Raw genomic sequence first — 27,350 nt, forward strand, 5'->3', positions numbered from 1 at the left:
TGTCAAACCATGAAGGTTGAAGTCTTTTAAAAAAAGAAAGAAAGGATTCTCTCGACCTTAGATAGCAGGTTCTTTGCTTTAGATTATCTACAAAGAGGGGGGCGGACTTCCTTTTTAACCCTTCCCCGCTCATTCCTGATTCAACAAAGATTTTTCTTTAAATTCCAAATTCCGTATTACTCACGGGTTTTTACTTTAAAGTCCAATTGTTCCAAGGAAAAAGTCAGCGCTCTCCGACAATGGCTTGCGGCTTCACTCCGCGGAAGGAGCAGTCTACTCACAGCACCGTGCCGCACCCTGTCCCCGTTCCGTAGCCTTTAAAAAGGCTCCTTCGCAGTTTGGGGGGGCGCAAAAGGTGCTCGCCGAGTCACCACGCTCACAGGCATCCGTGCCTGTGATTTTTAAGGGTCCCTGTGTTGCTGGCACGGACCAGACCCGATCCTGCAGAGCCGATTCCCTCCGGAGTTCGGAGGGAATCCGCCATTAGTCGATGGCACTAACCCGGAAGTCCCCCATCTAATCTATTCATAACTGTAGCCTTGTTCACTTAATAGTACAATTTTACATCGCTTTCTGGGTGATCAGTCTGTTGGGATACTGCCAAGGAGACGTGGCCATCAGGCAGCCTCCATGTCGTCTCCGGACAATCTCCCGGTCTCCCATAGGACAGCATCAGTCAATTAGCGACACGAGCCTCAGACACATTCCGAGTCTTGTGCACACTCTTTCTGCAGAGTTTCTACAACAGCCGGAACAAAAAACAGCCGGAACAAAAGCTATATACAAAATGGAAACTCCCAGTGACCAGGAAGTAAACAGGCATGTGACAAACAACAATCATGCCTGACTCTTAAGGTGGAACGGAACTATATCCTAATTCTTTGTGCCATTTCTATAATTTTATTATGTTTTACAACCTCACTAAATGAAAGAACAAAAAAAAACCCAACCAACTTGATAGCAATCACATAAAACACTGACAAAGGTCAACCTAAGCAAGTTGTGCTTCCTTTTTCTGGTTATTTGGCTATAACATTTGATAGAATATGGCTAATTGAACAACCTTTGTTGAACTGCAGTCTTCATTAAATTATCTTTCCAATGATATATTATTTTATGATATTATTCTAAAAGAAGTGGTGTTATGAGCCATCAAACCTCTGAAATACACTTTTTTCCAAAAGTCTTCCACAATTTTGACCACTACTATATATCAAACAAACCAACATTCAACAACTCATCAGAATATAATAATAAATATGATGGTTAATGACAAACAACACAGGTAATGACACCCCCGACTCCCTTCAATTCTTCTCCATTTGTTCCTGAGGCTCTAATCCCTTTTGGTCTCCATTGCAGATTGGGATGAATCGGAAATTGAGAACAAAGGTGACCATGATAAAATCCCCAGAGAGGAGAAGCCACATAAAAATTTTAGAGTGTGGAGAAAGCTGCAGTCAGAGCTCCCATTCCACTTCCCAACAAAAAATCTCATTGGAAAGAAACTCTATCAGTGCATGGAATGTGGAAAGAGCTTCAGTTGGAGCTACAATCTCACTTCCCATCAAAGAACTCATACAGGGGAGAAACCCTATCAGTGTGTCGAATGTGGAAAATGCTTCAGGAAGAGCTCCGATCTCACTTCCCATTAAAGAATTCATACAGGGGAGAAACCCTATCAGTGTGTGGAATGTGGAAAGAGCTTCATTCAGAGCTCCTCTCTCACTTCCCATCAAAGAATCCACACAAAGGTCGGGAATACCATTTTACAGCTTTAGGAGCCAGGAAATTCGCAACTTTATTACCAACCCTTTTGCTAATTGACATCTAATGCCCTTTTAACATGTGGTGTTTGGTGTTTGTATGTTGTAACCATCCTGAGACCTGTTGGTGTAGGAATAGGCACCAATGCTTAAAGACCTAGGCATCTTCCCCCCAATAAAATATTTAAGGAGGCCACCCCCAGGGGTCTTTTTATTTTTTTCCAAACGCAACCTTTTATTCTTCTGCTACTTGCCATACAATTTCTCTTTCAATTTGCCCTCTTAAACAAACAAACAAACAAACAAACAAACAAAAAACAAGTGCAGAATGGTCATGAGGAAAAGAAAATACAAACATATACCCTTGCCATCTTTGTCGGCAAAACGGAAAAGTTGCTTTAAAGCAGGCTTTCCCAAGCTTAGGTCCCCAGCAGCTCCCGGACTACACTTCCCATATTCCCTTCCCAATTGTTTTGCTAGCTAGGGGTGATGGGAGCTGTAGTCCAAAAACAGCTAGAGACCCAAGTTTGCTTTAAAGGGAAAGTAGGCTGGCCCTGTGACACCGTCTGCTGGCCAAAAGCACTGCCCCAGAATCTGAACCACCCGCAGTACTACTAATTGGAATTTATAGAGTGCAAAACTGTAGTTTGATTGGCACGTCAACCTCTAGGGAGCTTCTAGGTGCTTTCTGCGCCACCAAGAGTACCCACAGAATTGTGGTGTCTACTGGCAAGACACAAAGGAGAACAAATGAAAGACAAACACAATGAGCAGGCAAAAACCTGGAAAGGGCCATACCAAATGGACATCTGTTGTGAAGAGGTCATTTCCCCACTGCTGAACAATGCCACTGGTAGAGGAGATGGAATGCTAGAAGTGTTCTCCGGGGCAAGGGGAACTGCTGGGAAATTGAACTACGGGCTCAAAATATTACTTTTTTAAAAAGTTGCTGCCATTATAGGCATTACAGACAGAATGCTGGAGGGTGAGCAGGCCCAGGCTGTGCTGCACCCAAGAGTGGGGGTGAAGGGAGAAGTGAAATGTAGCCTTATTGGAGTTCACCGATTGGGTCTGCGTTGCTCCTGAACAGGAGGAAGGAAGTCAAAACGACACCAAGGTGGATTCAAGGAAAGAGTTTATTCTGCTCTCTGGATAGCAGAAGGCACTTGTGTGATCAAGTCCACGACAAGTCCAAAGACATGACAAGTTTCATGCAGTATATATATCCTCCAGGCATCCTCTCCCCCTTCCCCAGCCACGTCAACTTGTATACGCAGGTTGATATCACATATGTTCCTGCTCTGGTACTCTCAACCATAAAAGGATCTTCCTTCCTGTACTTCTGACCATAAAAGGATCTTCCTCTTTCTACTCTTATCTGGGAAGAGGTCATAATCTCCGGGAACACGCTTTTGGCATTTTCCCCGGACATTGGTCTTGCGTGTATTTTGTGGTCAGCACATAAGATAAAGTTCTGACGTGTTTTTTTTGTTCCCCTGGAGGGCCAAGGCCACCCCTTGCCTGTCCAGATAAAGGAGAGAACTGTTTATGCAGTTGTGTCCTTATTATGGTTTTGTTCAACAGTTCAAGTTTTACGCAGTTAAAAGTGCTCTCTTTTGAAAGAACAAAAGGCGGGGGTTGAGTCAGTTTTTAAAATTACTACACAGAAACCCATTCCTTCAGAAACCGTGAAAGCTTTTTCTTCCCGACATTTCCGGTGCGGCTCTGATTTCCACCTGGTCCGGAATTGTCCAGTGGAGGGACAGGATGTCTCCAAGGCCATTTTCTTTGGTAACCAGATAACAGGAGCTGCCAAGCGTGGGAAGCCTCGCAAAGGTCCCAAGGAAAGTGGCAGAGACATGTCGTCACAGCATCATTTGGCTGCTGCTATGGCAACAGTGAAAAACTTCGACAAGGGCCACGGGCTGAGCTGGGTGATTGACAGTGGGACCAGGCACCATCTCATGCCATCTCCATCTAGTGATTTTTTGTGGAACTGCAAGGCTGTGAAAACTGGAAGAAGTGTAACTCTTGCAGATGGTTCCAAGCGCTAACTAACTATGTCTGGCTCTGTTTATTGTTCTTTTTTACAGGCAGAGATTGAGGCCTATGTCGTTCCAGAGATGCAGTGCTGTTTGCTTTCTGTTTCCTCTCTTGTCCATGATGGATTCAAAGTGTGATTTGAAAATAATGTGTGTTCCTTTTCCAGAGGTGGGCGACAACTGGTCAGTGTTGAGTGCAAAGACAGGCTGTTTGTGCTAGAAACACCTATTGCAGGTAAAGGTCCCACTGAGGATGCACAAGCACAGTGTGCTAAGGTTCCCATTCATGATGGGGACATCATGGTGTTTGGCACCAGAGAATGTCACATATCAACTGGGGGTATGTGAATAAGGTCCCATGGTGCACTGAGGGGTGCAAGATGAAGGCATGTGACAAATACCTGGAATGTAGGGCCTTCAAGAAAGCCAAGGTTCAGACGTGCTCTTATCCTAGGTCTGACAGGGTAACCACAAAACCTTTTGAGCTAGTCCATGCAGACCATTGGGGCCCTATGCCAGGTGCCAGTCTGGGCCAAATTTGTGCTATCTCTGGTGGATGATTATTCCAGAAATGGGTGGATTTTCTTTTTTTAAAAAATAAATTTTTATTAAGGTTTTAAAGGTTACAGAAAGAAAAATAGAAAAAACACCGAGTTAAACAAAAAAGAAAAAGAAAAAGAAATGCATACAACATCAAAAAAACAAAAAAGACAAAAACATGCAGACAATTGAAAAACAATTCAAACCTTTACATAACTTTCTTTCCTTTCCTTATTTCCTTGACCTCCTCACACCTACCTTTTTTGTATTCTAGTTCAATTAGATATTTCAGCAAATCCTTTCTTTCTTGTTTTTATCCTAATAATTTATCTTAATATACTATATTCTTACATTCTCTTCTTTCGCTGATTAACAATCCATTTTTACTTAGTCCTTTATAACGTTTCTGCTAAAACCACATAACTTCATTCCAACATCCTTCTAACATTCCTTAATTTTACAATGTTTCTGTAAATAAACTTTAAATTTCTTCCAATCTTCTTCCACCGACACTTTTCCCTGGTCTCGGATTCTGCCAGTCATTTCCGCCAATTCCATGTAGTCCATCACCTTCATCTGCCATTCTTCCCAGGTGGGTAGATCTTGTGTCTTCCAATACTTTGCAATAAGTATTCTTGCTGCTGTTGTAGCATACATAAAGAAAGTTCTATCCTTCTTTGACACCAATTGGCCGACCATGCCAAGGAGAAAGGCCTCTGGTTTCTTCAGAAAGGTATATTTAAATACCTTTTTCATTTCATTATAGATCATCTCCCAGAAAGCCTTAATCCTTGGGCATGTCCACCAAAGGTGAAAGAATGTACCTTCAGTCTCTTTGCATTTCCAACATTTATTTTCGGTCAAATGATTTCCAACATTTATTTTCGGGCAAGCTTGACTGGTGTCATGTACCACCTGTAGATCATTTTCATTATATTCTCTCTTAAGGCATTACATGCCGTGAACCTCATACCTGTGGTCCATAACTGTTCCCAGTCAGCCATCATAATGTTATGTCCAACATCTTGTGCCCATTTAATCATAACCGATTTCACCGTTTCATCCTGAGTACCCCATTTCAACAGCAAGTTGTACATTCTTGACAAGTTCTTACTTTTGGGATCTAACAGTTCTGTTTCCAATTTTGATTTTTCCACCTGGAAGCCAATTTTCTTGTCCAAATTATAAGCCTCCATTATTTGGTAATAATGGAGCCAATCTCGCACTTTGTTTTTTAGTTTTTCAAAACTCTGCAGTTTTAATCTATCTCCCTCTTGTTCCAGAATTTCCCAATATTTCGGCCATTTGGTCTCCATATTGAGCTTTTTCTGAGCCTTCGCTTCCATTGGTGACAGCCACCTTGGAGTTTTGTTTTCAAGCAAATCCTTATATCTTATCCAGACATTAAACACTGCTTTCCTGACAATATGGTTTTTAAACGCTTTATGTGCTTTGACCTTGTCATACCACAAATATGCATGCCACCCAAAAACATTATTAAAACCTTCTAAGTCCAAAATGTCCATGTTTTCAAGAAGCAGCCATTCTCTCAGCCAACAAAATGTGGCTGATTCATAGTAAAGCTTAAGGTCTGGCAGGGCAAATCCACCTCTTTCTTTGGCATCTGTTAATATCTTAATTTTATTCGAGGCTTCTTGCCCTGCCAGACAAATCTAGAGATATCTCTCTGCCACTTCTTGAAACAATCCATTTTGTCCAAAATTTGGAATGATTGAAACAAAAACAGCATCCTTGGCAATACATTCATTTTTATCATAGCAATTCTGCCTAGCAATGATAACTTCAAATTTGACCATATTTCTAAATCCTTTTTCACTTCTGTCCAACATTTTTCATAGTTACCTTTAAATAGATTCACATTCTTGGCAGTCATATTAACCCCTAGGTATTTCACTTTCTTAACCAATGTTAATCCTGTCTCCTTCTGAAATCTCTCTCTCTCAATCACTGTTAGATTTTTCTCTAAAACCTTAGTCTTCATCTTATTCAACTTAAATCCCGCTACCTGACCAAATTCTTGAATCAATTCCAATACTCTTTTGGTACTGGTTCCTGTAATGTCAATACCAGATCATCAGCAAATGCTTTCAATTTGTACTGTTTGGCTTCGACTTGTATACCTTTAACCAATTGGTCCTTTCTAATCATATTTAGCAGAACCTCCAGGACCGATATAAAAAGCAATGGAGAGATTGGACAACCTTGTCGTGTTCCTTTCTCAACCTTAAACTCTTCTGTGACTACATTTTTCACAATTAATTTTGCTTTTTGTTCTGAATAAATTGCACCTATACCATTTTCAAAACCTTGGCCTACCCCCATACCCTGTAAATTTTTCTTCATGAAACTCCAGGAAATATTGTCAAAGGCTTTCTCCGCGTCCACAAATATCAAAACTGCTTTGGTGTTAATATTCACTTGTAATTTTTCTAAAATGTTCATTATGTTCCTCGTATTGTTAGACAAGTGCCTGCCCGCTTGATCTTTATGTATTTCTTCTACTAAAACCTTTTTTTAGTCTTTTAGCCATAATATCAGCAAAAATTTTGTAATCCACATTGAGCAAAGATATGGGGCGGTAGTTCTTAAGCTGTGTCTTCTCAGACTCTGTTTTTGGTATAAGTGTAATATAAGCTTCCTTCCACGACTCCGGTGCCTTTTTCCCTTCCAATATTTAATTACAAACTTCCTTTAAAGGCTGTACTAACCATTCTTTCAAGGATCTATAATATCTTGAAGTCAATTTCTGCTATCTCTGGTGGATGATTATTCCAGAAATGGGTGGATTTTCTCTCTGAAGCACAAGTGAGAGGCTGTTGCTTTGGTGAAAGACTGGATAACGGCAGTAGGACTACAATTCTCACTGCGGGTCAAGAGCTTTCAATCAGATCGCGGTGGAGAGTTCACCAGGTCTGCCTTGCAGAACTTATTCTGCCAGAAAGGCATACGCCACAGGTTGACTGTATCAAATTCTCCTTAGGAGAATGGAGTTGCAGAATGCAGGTAGAGAACGCTGCAGGAGGCAACTGAAGCCATGCTCTTTGACACAGGGTTGCCCCAGCAGTTTTGGGTGGAAGCGTGGAAATCTGTGTCCTTCACTCTGAACCTTTCTTAGAGTTCTGTAGTAGGGGACACGCCTTATTTTCTGCTGCACAGCAAGAAGCCCAAGGTGCATTTCTTCTTCTTCTTTTCCTACAATCCCTAACAATAATGCTTCAGGCTTTTTTTACAAAGGTTAATTGGAGCATTTTCTTCAACTCATTGTATATCATTTCCCAGATTTTTTAAATTTTATTACAATCCCACCACATATGGTAAAAAGTCCCTTCTTTTTCCTTACATTTCCAACATATATTTGAGCCTGTTTTATACATTCTTCCTATCTGCACTGGTGATATATACCATCTATACATCATTTTCATGTAATTTTCTTTCAGCAAAGAGCAGTCTTTAAATTTTATTTTATTTTAAAATAATTTTTATTAACAGGCCAATCACATCACATTATCCAAATCACATTAGTTCCAAATTATACAGCCAAATTTTAAATTTTGTTGGGGGTACCCATACATCATGTTCCGCACGAGTCCAAAACTCTGGACAAGTCCAAGCATCACTTATATTACTGCTTTAATTAGACAGTTCTATCCAGTTCAATCCGGATAGTCCTTTATTACTTTCTTTCTCTTCTTGTCGTTATCGTATATTCCTTTCTTTGCGATCTCTGATGATTTTCACAAGCAGATTGAAAACAGGCATCTCTGTGTGGGTTTTGTACTCCTCAAAGGTCATATCGCTCAGGAACAGCCTCTGTTCAACACTTCCATAAACAAAATCTTCGGTCTGTCCTTTATTTTTCTCAGGCTTGCCAAATAAATCAAATGAGTGAGTCAGGGGGCTGTCAGGTCAAGCTTGCGTCCCAACATTCCTTCTCTTTCGAACAATCCTGATTCTCCTCCCCCTGTCCTTTCTCTGGCAAGCCTGTCTTGGTGAGTCCCCATTTTTAAACTGCGTCATAAAAAATTTCCTCTTTCTCACCGTTCAATCCTCTATCCTGTTATAATCCATCCCACAGTTCTTGGATTCCTGCTTGTGTTTAATAAAAACGCAACAATCTTATTTCTATCTGGGGTGAAGGGTTATTAATATCACATCATGCAAAGAGAAAAAAAGAGCTTTTTCCTCCACCCCCCTTCGTTCCATAGATACAGTCTCCTAGTGGTGATTCTGTTGGGATACTGCCAGGGAGACAGGCCATCACTGCCTCCACATCGATTCCGGACATCCATTGACCTCCCGTAGATACAGTATCAGCAATTAGCGACACAAGCTCCAGAAAATAGCTTTTCACATTCCAGAGCACATGCACGCTCTATCTCAGAGTTCATACAGCGAAAGATGCACTCAGGAGAGCATTATTTAGAAGTTTATTCAGCGTTGGTCAGAGCAAAGAAAAAACATGACTGCCTGCTTGCGTGTTCCGGTGCAGGAGGGAGAGAGAGACAACAGCTCTATCAAAACACAAACATCCTGTGAACAGGAAATACACAGACTCTGTGACTCACATAGCCTGCTCCCTTTTAAGGTGGAACAGAAATATCCTAACAGATTCATCAGAAGATTTACTTATCCATCCGTCACTCCCAGTCACAGAGATCCATTAATCAGCAGTCTTATCCTCAAGCATTACTTGATGTATGTGCTTCAGCTTCATTTCCAATCATTTGTTTCCAATTATAATTCTGAGCTGAAGCAACCAGCACGCGCTAATTGGAATCGGCGTCAGGATGATCTGACTCCACCGAGGGCTCGCGCCCAGTGTTCAGCACCCCCTTCTCACGGATCTGGGAGTGCATTGTGAACACCGCTGGCAAGGCAGCGCCCCCCATCTCCTGGGGGGGGGGAGGAAGACTGCATACTTCCCATAGCAGCCCCTTAATTACCTTGTTTGGGTCAGAGAGATGTTATTGTCGGCCATCTTCCAATGCGCCACCTGGTGGCCCCCCCCCGCAGTCTTTAAATTTTAAATCAGTTTTCCACAATCGTTCCCAATCTTCAAACATTATATTATGACATATATCTTGTGCCCATTTAATCATGACTGATTTCACCTCTTCATCTTTTGTTTCCCATTCTAGCAGAATACTATATGCACCTTTCAGCAACTTCACTTTCCCTTCTACGACTTCCTTTTGAAATCTAGATGTCGTGTAGCTAAATCCTTTCTTATTGTCTTCTTTGTATATTTCATGTATTTGCCGATAACGTAACCAACTCTGAAAGTGGTATTTTATTTCCGCGTAATCTTTTGTTTCCATTTTCCTTCTTGATCCTTTAAAAAGTCAGCATACGTAAACCACTTTCCTATCTTTCCAAGTGGTTTGAGCAGTAAAGCTTCATGTGGTGAAAGCCACCAAGGGGTCTTCTGTTCTTACATATCTTTATACAGTGGTACCTCGGGTTACATACACTTCAGGTTACATACGCTTCAGGTTACACACTCCGCTAACCCAGAAATAGTGCTTCAGGTTAAGAACTCTGCTTCAGGATAAGAACAGAAATCGGGCTCCGGTGGCGCAGCGGCAGCAGGAGGCCCCTTTAGCTAAAGTGATGCTTCAGGTTAAGAACAGTTTCAGGTTACGAACAGACCTCCAGAACGAATTAAGTACTTAACCTGAGGTACCACTGTATTTCTCCCATATGCTCATTAGTGATTTCCTAATTATATGGTTATAAAAACTTTTATGTACCTTCCCTTTCCCATGCCATAAATATGCGTGCCAGCCAAATCTTTTGTCATGTCCTTACAATTCTAATGCTTCTTGCTTTTCCAAGTTCACCCAGTCCCTAATCCATACCAGGCATGCAGCTTCATAATATAATGAAAGGTCTGGGAGGGCAAAACCACCTCTGTCTGTTATGTCTGTAAGTATCATATCCTCGACCTCCCCCCCCCCCCCCGATAAACTTGGAAATTTCTTTCTGCCATTTTTTGAAACATTCATCTTTCACAATTACTGGGACTGATTGAAAGAGGAATATCATTTTTGGCAGAATATTCATTTTAACCACATAAATTGATCTATTCTAAATACTGGACTACGCAATAGCCTGATCTATTTAAAAGCTTAAAATGCATGAGAATCCTCCTTTGGGCTGTAGGTAATAAGACACTATACATTGAACAAAAAAACAATTATACATAAAAATTGCCCCCCCCCCTTTGTGGAAATAACATACTGTCAGACACATGTTAGCATTCCTACATAATATCACACAATACACCACATACTAATTAAATCTCAGTTATATATCTTGAGGCAATCATGATCTTTTACATATCTTTTCATTCCTGGGGCACAGAGTCTTGAGGTTTAAAAGGTGAGAGAATGTGCTTGCAATTCAACTTTCCCCCCTTTGTCAGCCCCCTCCCTGTCCGTCTATATCCTTTGGAAAGAGATAGCTGGGGCCACTCTGGTGTCTTTTGTTTTTGTTGCTGCAGGTAATGAATAGTCTTGTGGTGACGAGGTCTGCGTTGACATCTGGAGAAGGGATATCTACTAAGCGGGGGGGGGGGGCAGGACTTTCGGGACTTAATGACACAGTTATAAAGGGAAGAGGTAAAAGCCCAAAAGGGGAGAATCTCCTTGAGTTTTCTTGGGAAGCTGCAAGCATTTTATTCATTTCACTATTATTATCTTAGCGAGTTAAGCATTTTATTCATTTCAATATTATGATCACATTTCCATATGCCGGTATTTACTACTGTTATTATATGCTAAAAATACAAAAAAAGGAAAAATATAAAAAGAAAACAAAAGTAAAGAAGATAGATTACCAGTTAAACATTTCTTTCCAGATAAAAAATAAATGGACTTGATTCAAAGATAGCAGATTTTTAAAAAAGTTATTATTAAATATTAAATAATACAAAGATATTATCAAAACCACACAGATTGTTACTGGACTGGAACCTTAAAGACTAGGAGGTGAAGGAGGTGATGGTGAAATGGGCACACGATTGTAGCTATCCAATCAAGATGAAAAATGGGGGGAATTATGGGAAAAGACATAAAATTCACCACGTGCTATCTGATTTTTAGATGGTACCTGACCACATCCAAATCAGTCAAAATAAATAAATATCAGGAGTAGGTTGGACACGCAGACAAAATGAGGGAACCTTATTCCACAAGTGGTGGACATGTCCCCAAAGGGAAAATAAAATAAAGTAAAGTAAAGTAAAATAAATGCTATTTATTTTAAAGAAAACCAAAGCTTTCCTATTTTATATTCTAACAATAAGCATGCCAAATGAAAATCAAAGAGTGTTTCTTTACACGACAACAGCGGCTAGGATGTTAATAGCAAAATACTGGAAAATGAGTTAATATCAACAAAAGGTGAGTGGCAATTAAAGTTGTGCTAGTACCTTGAAATGGCCACAATGCCAGAACTTCCAAGAGACTGAGATCTACTCCCAGTAATAAAAATCCTGCCAGTGATCTACCCATTATCTCTGCCCTGAGTTCTTGAGCTTTTCTCAGGGAGCAGAGTTGTGGATCGACCACTAGATCATTTAACAAATTAAAATGATATAAAGAATCGTGCTATAAAAGTACATGCCATATATGAAGTATCAAAATAATAGAACTTTTAACACAGTGGTTTCTCCAGTGAACAACAACTCTTACAATGTATATAGACAGGCGCAGCATTGATTTTAGCTACAGGTAACAGAAATCTGCAGCTGTAAGGTTTTCTTCTTTAAGTGACCCCTTTAAAACAACAAATGTAAAACAAACTTTATCCATTCACAGGTTTGTTAATTTGTTAAAATATGTTGAATTACAACATTATATTCATTTATATTACTTAGAATATGTATAATGGATGGAGCCCATGAGAGCGAAACAAGGCATTATTCCGGAAATCCTTGTCAACACTGTGGAACTGTAATAGGCTCCAATTTGGACTTTATGAACGTATGTGGAACAGAAACTAGCCGACATTTGGTCTTTATGAATGATTTATTGGGGACTTCCCTCTATATTATTGCACTTTATGTGCTGTTTATGTGCAAGATAAACCTTTGATTTTTTTAAAATAAATATTTATTAAGAATTTTTATAAGAAAAAAGCATAAATAACAAACAACATTGCTTATGTCATACACAAAATTTCATAACTCGTTTGGACTTCCTCACGTCTCCCGCTCCCACTTACATTGTTAAAAGATTTTTTTCAAGCAAATTGTCATCTTGTTTACAATCTTATATCCACTCGTTTAAATATAATCTGATAGTTCTCCCAAAGGGTTTGTCCTTTCCTTTATCTCGCTTATCGTCTAATTTCAATCTAGTTTAGTGGTGGCCAATTATTTATGATCAAGCAACCTTCTTAACATTCAATCAAATTACAATATTTTTGTAAATAAGTTTTAAATTTCTTCCAGTCTTCTTCCATCCTTTCTTCTCCCAGGTCTCGGATTCTGCCGGTCATCTCTGCCAGTTGCATATAGTCTATCAGCTGCATCTGCCATTCTTCCAGTGTGGGTAGATCTTGAGTCTTCCAATTCTTGGCAATGAGTATCCTTGCTGCTGTTGTTGCTTACATAAAAAATGTTCGGTCCTTCTTTAACACCCCCTGGCCGACAATACCCAAGAGGAAGGCCTCTGGTTTCTTGGTGAAGGTATACTTAAATACCTTTTTCAGCTCATTATATATCATTTCCCAGAAGGCCTTCACTTTAGGGCAGGTCCACCAGAGGTGAAAGAATGTTCCTTCATTTTCCTTACATTTCCAACATTTATTATCAGACGAATGGTATATTTTGGCAAGTTTAACTGGGGTCATGTACCATCTATATATCAATTTCATTACATTTTCCTTCAAAGCATTACATGCAGTGAAGTTCAGCACGGTGGTCCACAACCTTTCCCAGTCCTCAAACATAATGTTATGCCCAATATCCTGTGCCCACTTTATCATAGCAGATTTAACCAGTTCGTCTTGTGTATTCCATTTTAACAGCAAGTTATACATTCTTGATAGTACCTTAGTCTTTGGTTCTAACAGTTCTGTCTCCAACTTCGATTTCTCCACCTGGAACCCTAGTTTTTTGTCATTTTTAAAAACTTCTTTAATCTGGGCGTAATGTAACCAGTCTCGCACTTTACCCTCCATTTTCTCCAAACTCTGCAATTTCCAATTGTCACCGTCTTTTTCTAATATTTCCCAATATTTTGGCCATTTGGCCTCCATATTGGGTCTTTTTCGGGCCTTGGCTTCCAGAGGGGACAGCCACCTCGGAGTTTTGTTTTCCAATAAGTCTTTGTATTTTGTCCAGACATTAAATACTGCTTTCCTGACAATATGGTTCTTAAAGGCCTTATTGATCTTAACTTTATCATACCATAAATATGCATGCCAGCCAAAAGCATTGTTAAAACCTTCCAAATCCAACACATCAGTGTCTTCAAGAAGTAGCCAGTCTTTTAGCCAGCAGAAAGCTGCGGCTTCATAGTACAGTTTTAAGTCTGGCAGGGCGAAGCCCGCTCTTTCTTTCGCATCAGTTAATATCTTAAACTTAATTCTGGGCTTTTTGCCCTGCCAGACAAATTTAGAAATATCTCTCTGCCACTTCCGGAAACACTCCGTCTTGTCCACAATTTGCAATGTTTGAAACAAAAACAACATATTTGGCAATACATTCATCTTAATAGCAGCAATTCGGCCTAGAAAAGAAAGCTTCAATTTTGACCAACTGTCCAAGTCTCTCTTAATTTCAGACCAACATTTTTCATAATTATCCAGATAAACTTTTGATATTGTGATAAGAATATATAGAAGAGTATTGTTTATGTGAATGCACAGCCGGTTACGTCTTGTGTGTTTGTACATTCAAGGAACAGCATTCCTGACCCAGATTTCCACAGGAAGTCCCTAAGATGATTCCCCTTTCAAACAGGATACGTGAACCTAGGCCAGCATGGTCCTACTCTCTGGCAGATGGACATTCCCCCCCCCCCCAAAAGATATAGTCTGGCCCCCCACATGGTCTGAGGGACGGTGGACTGTCCCATGGCTGAAAAAGGTTGCCCCAGGCTAACAAGATGGTCAATATCCGGTTCCACTGAACCCTTTTAAAATTTCAATATCAAAACAGACCCCAGCTTTCAGAGCATGTAAACCACATGCGTGGAAAGACCACTGCTCCAGGCACAAAAATAGGACTATACTTCCTTCTCCCACCTTTAAAGTAAACGTCTGTGTAACGAAACCAAATTGATCCAAGTCTGCCTTTCTCCACCAACCTCAATTTCGCTCTTCAAGCCAAAAGACAACCCCGTCCCCGGGCGAAACCCCCTGGCCTTCCATTGGTAGAGCCGCCACCACGCCTGTGGCGTTTACCACAGCGCGACGCCTGGACTGAGCGGGTGGCGAGATCCTTTCAGCCTCAGACACTTGGCGGGTTCTGAAATGGCTGTGCAGGCCAGATTCACGACCCTGACGGGCTGGATTCATCCCGTGGAACATAGTTTGAGGACCCCTGGTCTACACTGACTGGGACATTCTGCATGCCAAGCAGAGGCTCTAGGGCTCCCCATAGTTCACTAGCCTTTCAGTGTTATGCTATTAGCCACCATGGAGATTCCACCTACCTCTTTCATTTAATAAATAATCATAATCATAAACATAAGCATATATTTATACCCCGCCCATCTGGCTGGGTTCCCCAGCCACTCTGGGTGGCTTCCGACAAAATATTAAAATACAATAGTCCATCAAATATTAAAAACTTCCCTAAACATAATAACAACAACCATCCATTTTCAGTCCATTAAATTAGCAATTAAGCATTTCTGGAAAGGGAAATGGCATACTTCTTTTATTAGCATAAAAAGCATGCATAAGAAAGTATTACTCATTTACCCATTTAATTTATTACTCGTTATTACTCATTTTGGCAGGGGAAAGGTCTCCCTTGGGAGGTGGGGACTCTCCTTCCTTGGAGGTTTCTAAGCAGAGATCAGACGGCCATCTGCCATGGATGCTTTAGCTGAGATTCCTGCATTGCTGGGGGTTGGACTAGATGACCCTGGGATCCCCTCCTATCTCTCCACTCCTGAATTCCAGGAGGAGCTTCCTTGCCTCCTGCAAAGCCCTTTTCCCTGCAGGCTCTTCCTCTGGTTTCTGGCCAAGGGAGGGAGATGCTCAGAGTCCAGCCAAGAGCCTCACCCCCAAAAGGATGTCTGGGCATGGGCGTAGCCAGGGGGCAGCTGCCCCCCTAAATCCATGAAAAATAATAGAAATCTGAGGTTCTGCCAAGCGAGAGAGGGCTGAGCTGGAGGGACTCGGCTTGGCAAGGGTTAAAGGGAAGTGAGCTGCCTTCCTAGAGAGGCCAGGAAACAAGGGGGGCTGGTCCTCCAGAGCCAAGGCCCCTCCATCCCTCCCCAGTCCTTTCCTTGCTTTGGGGTCTCTCCTGCAAGGGCTGCCTCGCTGTCCCCTCCTGGGATCTGGTGAGTCTCCTCTCTCTCCCCCCAGAGGGTGCAGTGGGGAGACGGGGGCGGGGGTCCCTGGGCTGCAGCTGGGGAGGATGCCTGGGGGGCCTGATTCGGGAGGGGCCAGGTCTGCCACGTTCTCCTTCATGGAGATCAGAGGATCCCAAACTCCTCTGGCCCTCCGCCCCCCCCCTTTCAGAAAATATCTCCCTTTTTAAAACAAAGGAGTCCCTGGGACTTTAACTCTGTGTGACATCGCTCAGCCTCATTGCACAACAGAGGAAACATGTGCAAATGGTTTTCCAAAGCTGGACGAGGAGGTGGACTAGCCCCCCCCCCAAGAAAACCCCTCGTGGAGGAAGGAAGGAAAGGTGGGAGAGAAAGGCCAGGAATAAAGAGAGGGATCCCAGGCCATAGTCTGGCTGCTGCATTGCGGACCAGTTTCCCAGTCGTCTCCAAGGGCAGCTTCCCACGGAGGCCACTGCAGCAATCCCCTCGCACCCAGAGCATGGCATCCCAGGACCACATCCTCTCTGTCCCAAAGGGATTGTTGCTGGCAAAGAAGCCGGAAATGGGCGCTGCTACTCACCGAACCTGCAGGGACCTTGGCATCAATGGCTGTGTGTGTGTTAAGTTATCTAGTGAAATAATAATAATAAATTACCCGCCTAAATTTCAAGGGAGATGTCTTTGGCCCTGCCCGTTTGGCCCTCAGGGGGTTGATCAGATACATCCCTGGCCCTCATAGTAAACAAAAAGGGACCCCACCCCAGGAGTCTGTCTGGAGAGCGGCAGACAGTCCAAGTGCAAAAAAAGGAGACAGAAGCAGGGGAGTGGGGGGTAGCAACACCTGAAGACCCCCGGGTGAGGACCCCCACTAGACCAAGCATCCGTTTTTCACAAGATACAAATGACTCCCTTCTCAGTCGGTTCTGACTTCATACATTGACTGGAGGGCAGCAGAAACCAGGTTGATTAATCTCCCAGAAATCCCTTCAGTTGCCTCCACATTTTGCATTGCTAGAAGGCTAGAGACTTAGTTCTTCTCCTCTTCCTCCTCTTTCTTTTCAAAAAGATAGCTCATGGTCTGGGATGCGGTGCAGTCCAGCCCTGGTTCCCAGCAAGACTCATCCATGCTTCCTCAGGGAACCATTCCCCCTCCTCACACACAAATTCTGTAACAGAACAATGTATTTGCTTTTTAGGATATGCTACAGCTTCTCATTTAGAAGGGCAGAAGTTGGCAGAAGACCGAAGGGTTCCTTCCAATCTCTCAGAGGCTTCCTGAGAGCACAGATGGATGGGCAAGACTCAGCTGGCCCTGAAGCAGGAAGAGGCCATGCCAGCCAAACTGGGAGCAGTGGGGGATTCTGGGAAAACCCAGTGCAGAAGATTCTGGGTGAGGAGGACACCCTCCGCTCAGAGGTGCAGAGCCAGCAGTTGAGGCAGTTCTGCTGCCAGGAGGCCAAAGGACCCCGAGAGGTTTGCAGCCGACTCTACCACTTTTGCCACCAGTGGCTGAAGCCAGAAAGGCACACGAAAGCTGAGATGCTGGACCTGGTGATCTTGGAGCAGTTCCTGGCTGTCCTTCCCCCGGAGATGGAGAGCTGGGTGAGGGAATGCGGAGCGGAGACCAGTTCCCAGGCGGTGGCCCTGGCCGAAGGTTTCCTCCTGAGTCAGGCAGAGGAGAGAAAGCAGGTGAGAGAGACTTTCCTCTGGATACTCCCAAGGGGCTCCAAACAGGACAGAGAACATCCCATAATGGTCTGCTGATGGCCCATCCATTTTCTAGGAAAGCATCTATGGAATGAGATCTCACACCCTTCCAGTCTTTGTCATTCTCTTTCTAGTATTTCTCCCCATTCTCTGTTTTGAATCCTTGTTTCTTTCTCAGGGAAAGGATCTCTTTTCAGAAATGGACCTGGATTCCTGTGAGGCAGAGAGGCCTCTGTTGGACACCAGAGAGAGGCCACTGGGTAAGGAGGAAGGTGATTTTTCTCCGTTTGGTCTCATTCTGTTGGTTTTCCAACTCATCTGAGGGTTCTTTTCATCTTGCTTTGGGGGTAGACAGTTGGGGGAAAGGGTCCAGAGGGGGGGGAGATGTATTTTTGCACCACAAACATATGAAATGGGCACAAACATCCAAATGCTCTCAGCAGATAAGGCTTTCTCAAAGGCACACCTGCAGTTAGAGATGCCCTGTTTCACCTGTGGGAGAAGTAGGCACTCCTGGCATCCTGTTTACCTTTTATCTTTTGCAGGTGACAGAGTGATTCCAGGAAGACTTCCTGATCCGCCTTTTCATGGGGGCAGAAGGGAAGCAGTGGCTGTGGAACCAGATCAGGTATGGGGAAGCTGCCTTGTGGGGACAGAGGCTGAGGGATGGAGCAATGTCATGGACTGGTTGGGCACAGAGGAATGGTGGGAGGATGCAGCTGGGGAACCAGGAAGGAAAGATTGCTGAGAGCCCAAGAAGTGGAGGTAGAAGAAGGATGGGTGGTCAGAGGGGGAAGAGGGAGAAGCCTGGCAAGAGGAGGTGTCAGAAGCTGAAGGGGTTACAGGCCTTAGTGAGCTGGGAGACTCTGTGGCAGAATGCAGTGCAGAATCAGAGGCAGAAGAGGAAGGAGGCGAGTTGGAGAGGAAAGTCGAGAGGCTGAGGTGAGTCAGGAGAAGGAGGAGCCACCGGTGGCTCGCTCTCCTTTTGCCAGAAGCCACCCTCCCTGCTTGTCTCTCAGAGCCAGGAGACCCCCTGCAATGCAGGAATCTCTGCTAGATCATCCAAGACAAATGGCCATCCAAAACAGGCTGATTTCATTTCTAGATTGATCACGGAATGCTAATATTGGTTTCTAAGCAGTGGGCAAATGAGAACAAATAGTGGCCTGGATTCACCTAACCAGCCCCATCGGCTGCAAAATGGGGCTTGCTCCACATTCCTCCCCCTCTCCATGCCCCCATGAACCCCTGGAATTTGGCTCTAGGGCATTGGGAGGGAACTCCCCAGAACAGCTCAGGAGGAGAGGAGAAAGTGGACCCTTCCATTGGGGAAACTGGAATGCTTGCGTAGGCAGAATGACTTGGAAAACACAAGGTGGAGAACCACCTATTTGCGCAGAAACGAATACCCATAATTAAAATGCAGATTAAAATAAGCATCCATAATTAAAATGTGCAGCAAAGCAATCGTATTAAAACAACACCACAATGTACAGGAAGGAAACAACGGAGCATTGTGTAGCAGATCATATTTCTGCTGTCTCAGAGGAGGACATATCCCTTTTTCTTTTAGGGTCCAGTGTGCTTTGAAGATATTGCTGTTCGTTTCACGGCTGAGGAGTGGGCGTTGCTGGATCCTGACCAGAGAGCTCTGCATAAGGATGTCATGGAAGAGAATCGTGGGATCGTGGCCTCTCTTGGTAAGGCTCCCTGTGGGATCGCCATAGACTTAAACTTCAAAAACTACCTCTATGGGACCAACCTCATCTATTTTCACAAAGCTCAACAGCGCCCCCTATAACACCTGGGATCGTGGCCTCTCTTGGTAAGGCTCCCTGTGGGAATGTTATAGCTGCCTGGAAATTCAAAGCATACCTCTATGGGACCAACCTCATATATTTTCACAGAGCTCAACAGCGCCCCCTATAACACCTGGGAACCTAACACCCCCACAATAAACAGTAAATTACAGTTTTTTCTTTGAACAATCTTCCTCAAATTATTCCTTTTTCTACCATGATTGTGTTAGGATATTGATGTTCCGTTCCACCTAAACAGATGTGTGGAGCTATTGTATGTCACATGTCTGTTTACATTGCAGCACAGCTTGCTGGGAACTTCCGTTTGTGTATAGCTTTTGCCTCATCCTTCCTGCTCTTAGACATGAAGGAGAGCAGACATGCTTTTCTTGGTCTTGATCTATGCTGAATAAACTGCTTGTAAATATGCTTTACATATGCCTCTGTCCACCCTTCTTTTTTTTTTTTTAAAAAAAAACACATTTTATTAGTTTTTACAATATCAACGACAAACAAAAATATAAAACAAACAAAACATAACAAACATAAATCATAACCTTATTGAAAATAAGTTATTTACTTTGTAAAACGACTTCCTCGTTCCCCCTTAGTTGAATTTCATTGCATATCCTTATAACGGTTTTCCAAATCCCAATTTTAATACCCTTTAAATTAAACATTAACATCTTTAAATCTTCTCCTTCTTGTATTAAACATATTATTTTATCAGTTAACATAAATACAATCCTAAACCCATTAAGTATGTGGGCGCCATTTCCAGTTATTTTAGCTTAACAAATTTAGCTAAATAATCATTAAATTTCTTCCATTCTTCGTGGTGCTCCTCCTCCTTCTGGTTGCGGACTCTTCCGGTTAGATCAGCTAGCTCCATAAAATCCATCATCTTCATCTGCCATTCTTCTACTGTTGGTAATTCTTGAGTTTTCCACTTTTTAGCTAACAAAATACGAGCCGCAGTTGTTGCATACAAAAACAGATTAACATCTTTCTTGGGCAATTCCGAAACTGTTATTCCAAGAAGAAAGGCCTCTGGTTCCTTTATAAATGTATATTTCAACATTTTTTTCAATTCATTATAAATCTTTTCCCAGAAGTCTTTCACCTTGGAGCAGGTCCCCCACATATGAAAGAATGTTCCTTCCTTTTCTTTACATTTCCAACATATATTATCACAATTATGATACATCTTTGCTAATTTTACAGGAGTCAAATACCACCTATACATCATTTTCATAATATTTTCCTTTAACAAAGTACATGCGGTGAACTTAACCCCTTTCTTCCACAATCTTTCCCAGTCCTCAAACATTATGTTATGTCCTAAATCTCTTGCCCAATCTATCATCACCAATTTAACTTGTTCATCTTTCGTATGCCACTCCAGGAAAAGCTTGTACATTTTAGATAAGTTTTTACCTTCAGTATCTAACAACTCCATCTCCAACTTAGATTTTTCCAAGGCAAAACCATTTTTCTTATCCAGTTTATACAATTCATTAATCTGGTGGTAATGTAGCCAATTTTGCTTATCTTTAATTTGCTCAAATGGTCCTAATTTATAACCTTCCTCTTCTATTAATAAATCATAATATCTCAACCATTTGGTATCCATATTTAATTTTTTCTGGGCTTTTGCCTCCATTGGTGAAAGCCATCTGGGCGTCTTTCTTTCTAAAAGGTCTTTGTATTTTATCCAAACATTATACAACAATTTCCGAATTATATGATTTTTAAATGCTTTATGGGCTTTTACTTTATCATACCACAAATATGCATGCCAACCAAACACATTATCAAATCCCTCCAAATCTAGTAAATCTGTATCTTCTAATTTCATCCATTCTTTAATCCAACAAAGTGTGGCAGCTTCAAAATAGATTTTTAAGTCTGACAGAGAGAATCCCCCTCTTTCTTTGGAATCCGTAATTTGCATTTAATTCTGGGTTTCCTCCCCTTCCACCCTTCTGTCGCAAAGAGTTAATTACTCTGCTGATTAGAGGGTGCTCCAGCTTCTGAAGAGTTCTGAAGCTGCGGGTCGTTGTTTGATGCTGTTCCGCGGACCGGAGTTTGCCCGGTTACCGGTCGGTGGGCTGGAGCCAGCTGGGAGCCTGCCAAATGCCCCCGTTTCCCTTGGACACATCCCAAGAGATTGGGCTGGTCTGAACTTCCCAGGCCACCTTCACTGTCAGCTTCAGAATTGTTAGGAAAGCTAAGTAGCTTCAGGGTTTCTGTTTTTGCTCCTGTCATCTTGGGTTGACCAAAGAGAGGACTGGCAGTGAAGCTCAGGTGCTGCCAGCCAGAGAAGAAGCAGGCCTAGGGAGAGGAGAGTTAGCAGCGGAAGGCCGAGAGGAGGGGGAGAGGAACTGTCATCTGAGCTCTGAACAAAGGGGAGAAGAAAAAGAGAGACAGAGTGACAGACAGCTGTGTGAGAGCTACAGGAGTGAGTCAGACGCTGGAATGCTAGAAGCATTCTCTGCCAAATTTAAAGATACTGGAAGAGAAGGTGGGGGCTTCCGTTCTGGGGAAGGGGGAGGAGCTCAGTCTGGGCAACTCCATCTTGTGGGGAGGACAATGAGTAGAGGAGCTCCGTCCAAGTTTGTTGTTTTAGCAGTAAATCTGAAATTATTAACAGCCAGAGTCGTCTCACGTTTGTGGGAGAGACCAAGCCATAAGAAGGAGTGACATTGGAGACGGAGGGGATGCCATGACTGGGCCAAACAAAATCCATCCCAGAGAAGAGCTAGGCTTATGGAATCTCAGGTAGCAGTAGCAGTGATGATGATGAGGATGATACAGTGGTACCTCGGTTTACAAACTTAATTTTTTCCAGAACAGGTACCACTGTAGTAATAATAATAATTTTTTGTAATGGCTTGGCTCTCCCACAGAAGCGAGACACCGGCAGTAATTACCGTATTTTTCGCTCTATAACACGCACCTGACCATAACACGTGCATCGTTTTTAGAGGAGGAAAACAAGGGAAAAAACATTCTGAATGAAACAGTGGATGTATCATTTTTGGGCTTCATGCTGTGGCCACAGACATGTGATCTGATGGTGAATTTGGGGTGACCCAATGCAAAGATCCTGAGGATCCATGTGGATCCATGCTTTTTAACCACGTTTTTGCACCATTGCAGCCCCAGGCAACAGTGGGTGCGTGATTTTGGGGGGGCAGGCTGTAGCCATGGACATGCTATGTGATCTGATGGTAAATTTGGGGTGACCCAATGCAAAGATCCTGAGGATCCATGTGGATCTATGCTTTGTAACCACATTTTAAGTGGGGAGCGAAGGAAAAACAAAGAAGGGACATTAGAGGGGTGTGCAGAGAAGCAGCTGGCTAAGAATGCAGGAGAGGGATTTAACGGGTTGGAGGAAAAAAAGGCAAAAGTTTCCCCCCACCCAAGCCTGCCATATCTCTCCCTCCCTCCCTCCCTCCCTCCCTCCCCCCTCCCCCTCTCTCTCCCTCCCCCTCCCTCCCTCCCTCCCCCCTCCCTCCCCCTCCCTCCCCCCTCTCTCTCCCTCCCCCCTCTCTCTCTCCCTTCCCCCCTCTCTCTCCCTCTCCCCCAGCAGCACAGGAGCACAGAGAGGAATTCCCCTCTGCTTGCCTGGAGGGGAGGGGCTTTCCCTGCTCTTTGTTCCGTTTCAGCAAACACAGCAACGAAACAGAGGAGGGTGGGCAGTAAGACCCTGAGGCAGAATGCAGGAAAGCAGCCGCTTCCTCTTTTCAGATTTCCCTTCTCCGTGAAGCACCGCTATTTGATTTTTGCCTGATTTTTCGGCTCCAGGGACCACACATTCGCTCTATAACACGCACAGACATTTCCCCTTCCTTTTTAGGAGAAAAAAATCTGCGTGTTATAGAGGGAAAAATACGGTATCTCGGGTTTATTGCTCAAACACATAAATCACTCCGGAGCTCCTTCACTCTGTGTCTGACTTCAAGTTTGCAGTTGCCAAGTCTAAACTCCACCCCTTCCTCTTCCAAGAGGGGGAAAAAACCCTTTCGCGTCTGCTCTTTCCCCTCCTCTCACTGACCTTTTTGCGCCTTCGAGTTTTTGGGCTAGCTATTCCTGGCCTCTCCCCTTGTGTCTCTGAGCTAAGATTGGTATTTTGTGGATCTTTGCTATCTGCTGCCTGCTCTCTGTTCTCTGAAGCTCTGCCACTCGGCTGCCCCCCCTCCCTCTCACATTCCAGATCACATTCCAGTGTCCTTATCTCTCTTTGCCTGCTTTCATACATTCCAGCCTCTGTCAGCTCCGGAACAAAGCTGACATTTTTATTTCTACCCTGCCTGTCTGGCTGGGTTGCCCCAGCCACTCTGGGTGGCTTCCAACACATATATAAACATGAAACATAAATAATAATATTCTGATCCCATATAAAAAGAACATTAACTTAAAATGAACAACTTATACTGGTGGCCAAAATTGTGGAAACCTTTTGTGAAAAGTGTATTTCTGAGGTTTGATGGCTCATAACACCACTTTTGTGTGGAGTAATACCATAAAATTATATATCAATGGAAAGATAATTTAATGAAGAATGTAATGTAATGACTTTTATGAAGGAATATTTATTGGAACAGCAGTCATAAAGAAAAAACGTGAAACATTTGGTAACCATTGGTAACCTTTAGGTTTAATTACAGCCTTACAACGCTTTCCCATGAAGTGAACCAAATTTTTAGTTCTGCAGCTGTAAGAATGTGAAACCAAGATTGAATTATTGCCTCTGTTAATTGGGCTTTATTGCTGGATTGCCTCTGATTAACAAGTTTCTTTAGTCGGCTCCATAGATTTCTGATTGGGTTAATGTTTGGGCTATTCCCAAGCCATTCCGGCAATGGAATAGGATTATCTTGAAAGCACCTTTTTCACACAGCAGCAACAGGACATGGAGCTGAGTCCTGTTGAAATAGAAAATAAATATATAAGTAGGAGGGGGCCGCTAGGGGCGCCTTGGAAGATGGCGGATATTAACATCTATCCAGCTTGCACGAGGTAATTAGAGGCTGATTATGGGGAGTAAATCAGTCTCCCTCATCTCTCCAGGGGGGAGAGATGCAGTTTTCACTCGCTGTTGCCATAAATCACCCCTGAGTTCGGAAGAAGGAGGGGGTAAGGCACTGGGTGCACAACCCTCGGTGGGCCTCGGAACTCCTCCGAAGCTACTTCCAGGAGCGAAACTAGTGTTACTTAAAAGGAAAAAGATTGGTGAAAGATAACGCACAAGCTTCAAGAGAGGCAGGAGGTTTTTATCTGCTAACAATTTTACCACTGAAATGAAGAAGACTGAGACAGAAGATTACATCAAAGAACTACAGACATGCTGGTATGTGGATTGGAGTGCAACAGAACTAAAGGGGGGGAATGACTTTTTATCTTTTTTTGCTCTATGTGATTAACTAATAACCCTCCCTCTTAGAATATCCATCACAGCAACTAATTGGCAAATGGGACTAAAAAGGAACTGTGTGGGAATAATATGAATTTAAAGGTTTTACTCTGTAAAGGATTGGAAAGAAGGGCTCTCTTTGTGACGCAGTTAGAATGGAGATTTGATACGAGACCTGTGTTGCAGGAGGTTTGGTCTTGGGGAGGGCGAGCCAAAGATTTATTACTTTCGATGAGATTGTGAACTGGAAGGGGCAGCCCTCCTGGAAAAAGACTAATTTACGATGCAACAGGTCGGGAAAATTAAAGAGCGAGCTTTTGGACTGTATTTCATCAGAACAACAAGAAGGCAATTGCTTGCTCGAGCGGAAATGCCTGGATTATTGGGATTTACGAGAGAGCAGTACAAAGCCCACACAGAAATACAAACAAGACTGTTTCTTTCAACCCACTTGCGGAGCAATTTGGAGGTTAATGAAAATGAGTAACGACAAGGATTTAGAAGAAGGGACTGGAAATATCATTCTTAATATGAAAGCAGCAGAAAATATTCGAGGATTGGACTCCTGCCGATCAAGAAGCATGGGTACCCCCCACAAAAAATTATAATTTGGAAAATAATTGGATTACATGATATGATATGTATTGTTATAATTTGGACTAATTGGTTTGATGTGTTTAATTCGGTAATATGAAACTTAATAAAAGATCACCTTCAGTTTGGGCTAAAGTATTTCATTTTTTATTTGGGGGCATTTCCATTCCCTTTAATGGTGAAAATTCTGCCCACACCTTTTGCTGCCATACAACCTCAGATCATCACACTATCTGGGTGTTTCACGGTCGGTGTAATGCAAGTAGCATGTAAATCTTCTCTGATTCTTCCCCTTGTGTATTTCATGGCATCACTACCAAGCAAGGAGATTTGGGTCACAACCCTCCAAAAACATTGTCCCATTCTTCCGCGTCCAATTAACATGAGTTTAATCTTTTCAACCTTTGCGGTGGGCCACTAGGGGGCGCATTGGAAGATGGCCGACAATAACATCTCTCCGACCCACAGGAGGTAATTTGGAGGCTAAGTTGGGAGTAATTAGGCTCCCTACACACTCAAGACAGTTAGTGGGGCTGTTTGCCTGCTGTGCCCGATATCACCCCCGAATTTTTGAGGGGGATGGGGGCATTAGGCACAAAAACCCTCCTGGGGTATCTCGGCACTCCTGGACGCTGTCTCTGACCTGCGCCACTAGCTGCAAGAACTTCAAAAGAAACAATTTGGCATGAAGGAATGCACATGCTTCAGGAAATGAGGAGGAGTGAAGACTGCAACAGAAGAGGTCTCTGGAAAAATAAGATTTAAATTATGAGAAGACACGTCAAGATACGGTATGGCAAAGGACTGAAGGGGGAGGGGAAAAATGTTTTATTTTCCTACTTATGTGATTAAACCCAAGAATCCCCTCCCTTCAAGAGGCAAAAGCCAGAAATGAGAAAAGGAGCAATGCAGCAGCGAGCTGCAGCTGGCTGTAAAGCCAAACAGGATGTTGATATTTGGGACTGTACCGTGGGAGCAAAGGGGCAGTCTATTCACTGTACTGAGCACCGGATGTTAGCTCAGAGTGTCATCTGATCCCTACTGGAAGTACAGGGGTGGAGTTTCTTTCTCTGCTGTTGGTGTTTGGAGAGTGCAGACATGTTTCTCTGTACTGCTGCATAGACAGAAATAAAGGCATGTAAATACATTTCTGTCTGTCTCTTTCCCCCTCCTGGGGAATGCAGGGAGGAGGGAAGAGTGGTGTGTTCTTCTCACGTTTGAGGAGGATCGCCGATAGAGACCCCGCCTGTCTCCTGCCGGGAGTCGCGGACAGGGAGGTCAACAGTAATTTAAGCCGGGTGCCTGGAGAATGGCAAATTCCTCTGACAAGGCTAGAGATTACAACAGTTTTAAGGACTTAAGCTGTGAATCTAAGGCTGTGTGGAGATAAACTTTTGAACTAAAGCATGTTTCTAGAAGACTGTGGAATGTATAAGAGCTTTGTTCTGACACAGTCAAAAATCCCGTCGCCATTTTGGGAAGCTCTGTCGGAGGACTAAGTCCGGGAGGAGGAAGAGTGAAAGAGAGCGTTCTTACATCGTGGGAGAAACTCCTCAAAGAGGTCTTAAGAGCGACAGAGCTATAATTTACGAGGGAAAAAGTGATCTTATCTCCGAAGGTGACGATTTATGGGAACCATCTGGAATTGAGGATTGACGACGGGAAATCCATCACTACCAAGCAAGGAGATTTGGGTCACATCCCTCCAAAAACATTGTCCCATTGTTCCACTGTCCAGTTAACATGGGTTTAATCTTTTCAACCTTTGCTTGAGAGATTTTCTTTAATCGTTTAGTCATGTACGACTCTTTGTGACCCCATGGACCAGAGCACGCCAGGTCCTATTGTCTTCCACTGCCTCCCGCAGTTTGGTTAAACTCATGCTTGAGAGATAACAATGGCTTTTTCCTTAGAATTCTAACATTTAGAGCAGTCCTTGCACTCAA

General features: G+C 43.1%; 1 protein-coding gene across 1 annotated transcript in view; it reads left to right on the top strand.

Annotated features, from left to right (window-relative positions):
- LOC310842818 (zinc finger protein 202-like) overlaps positions 1-27,350 on the top strand; it is a gene marked incomplete at its 3' end in the record, with an annotated part of 42,870 nt that overhangs the window by 12,664 nt on the left and 2,856 nt on the right. The window contains exons 3-4 of the mRNA XM_083734956.1: positions 18,135-18,217; positions 19,163-19,289. Of these exons, the coding sequence (XP_083591082.1) occupies positions 18,135-18,217; positions 19,163-19,289 (210 nt within the window). The remainder of the gene's footprint in view (positions 1-18,134; positions 18,218-19,162; positions 19,290-27,350) is intronic.

Source organism: Podarcis gaigeae, assembly GCF_964106915.1.
Source record: "Podarcis gaigeae genome assembly, chromosome: 4".
NCBI lineage: Eukaryota > Metazoa > Chordata > Lepidosauria > Squamata > Lacertidae > Podarcis > Podarcis gaigeae.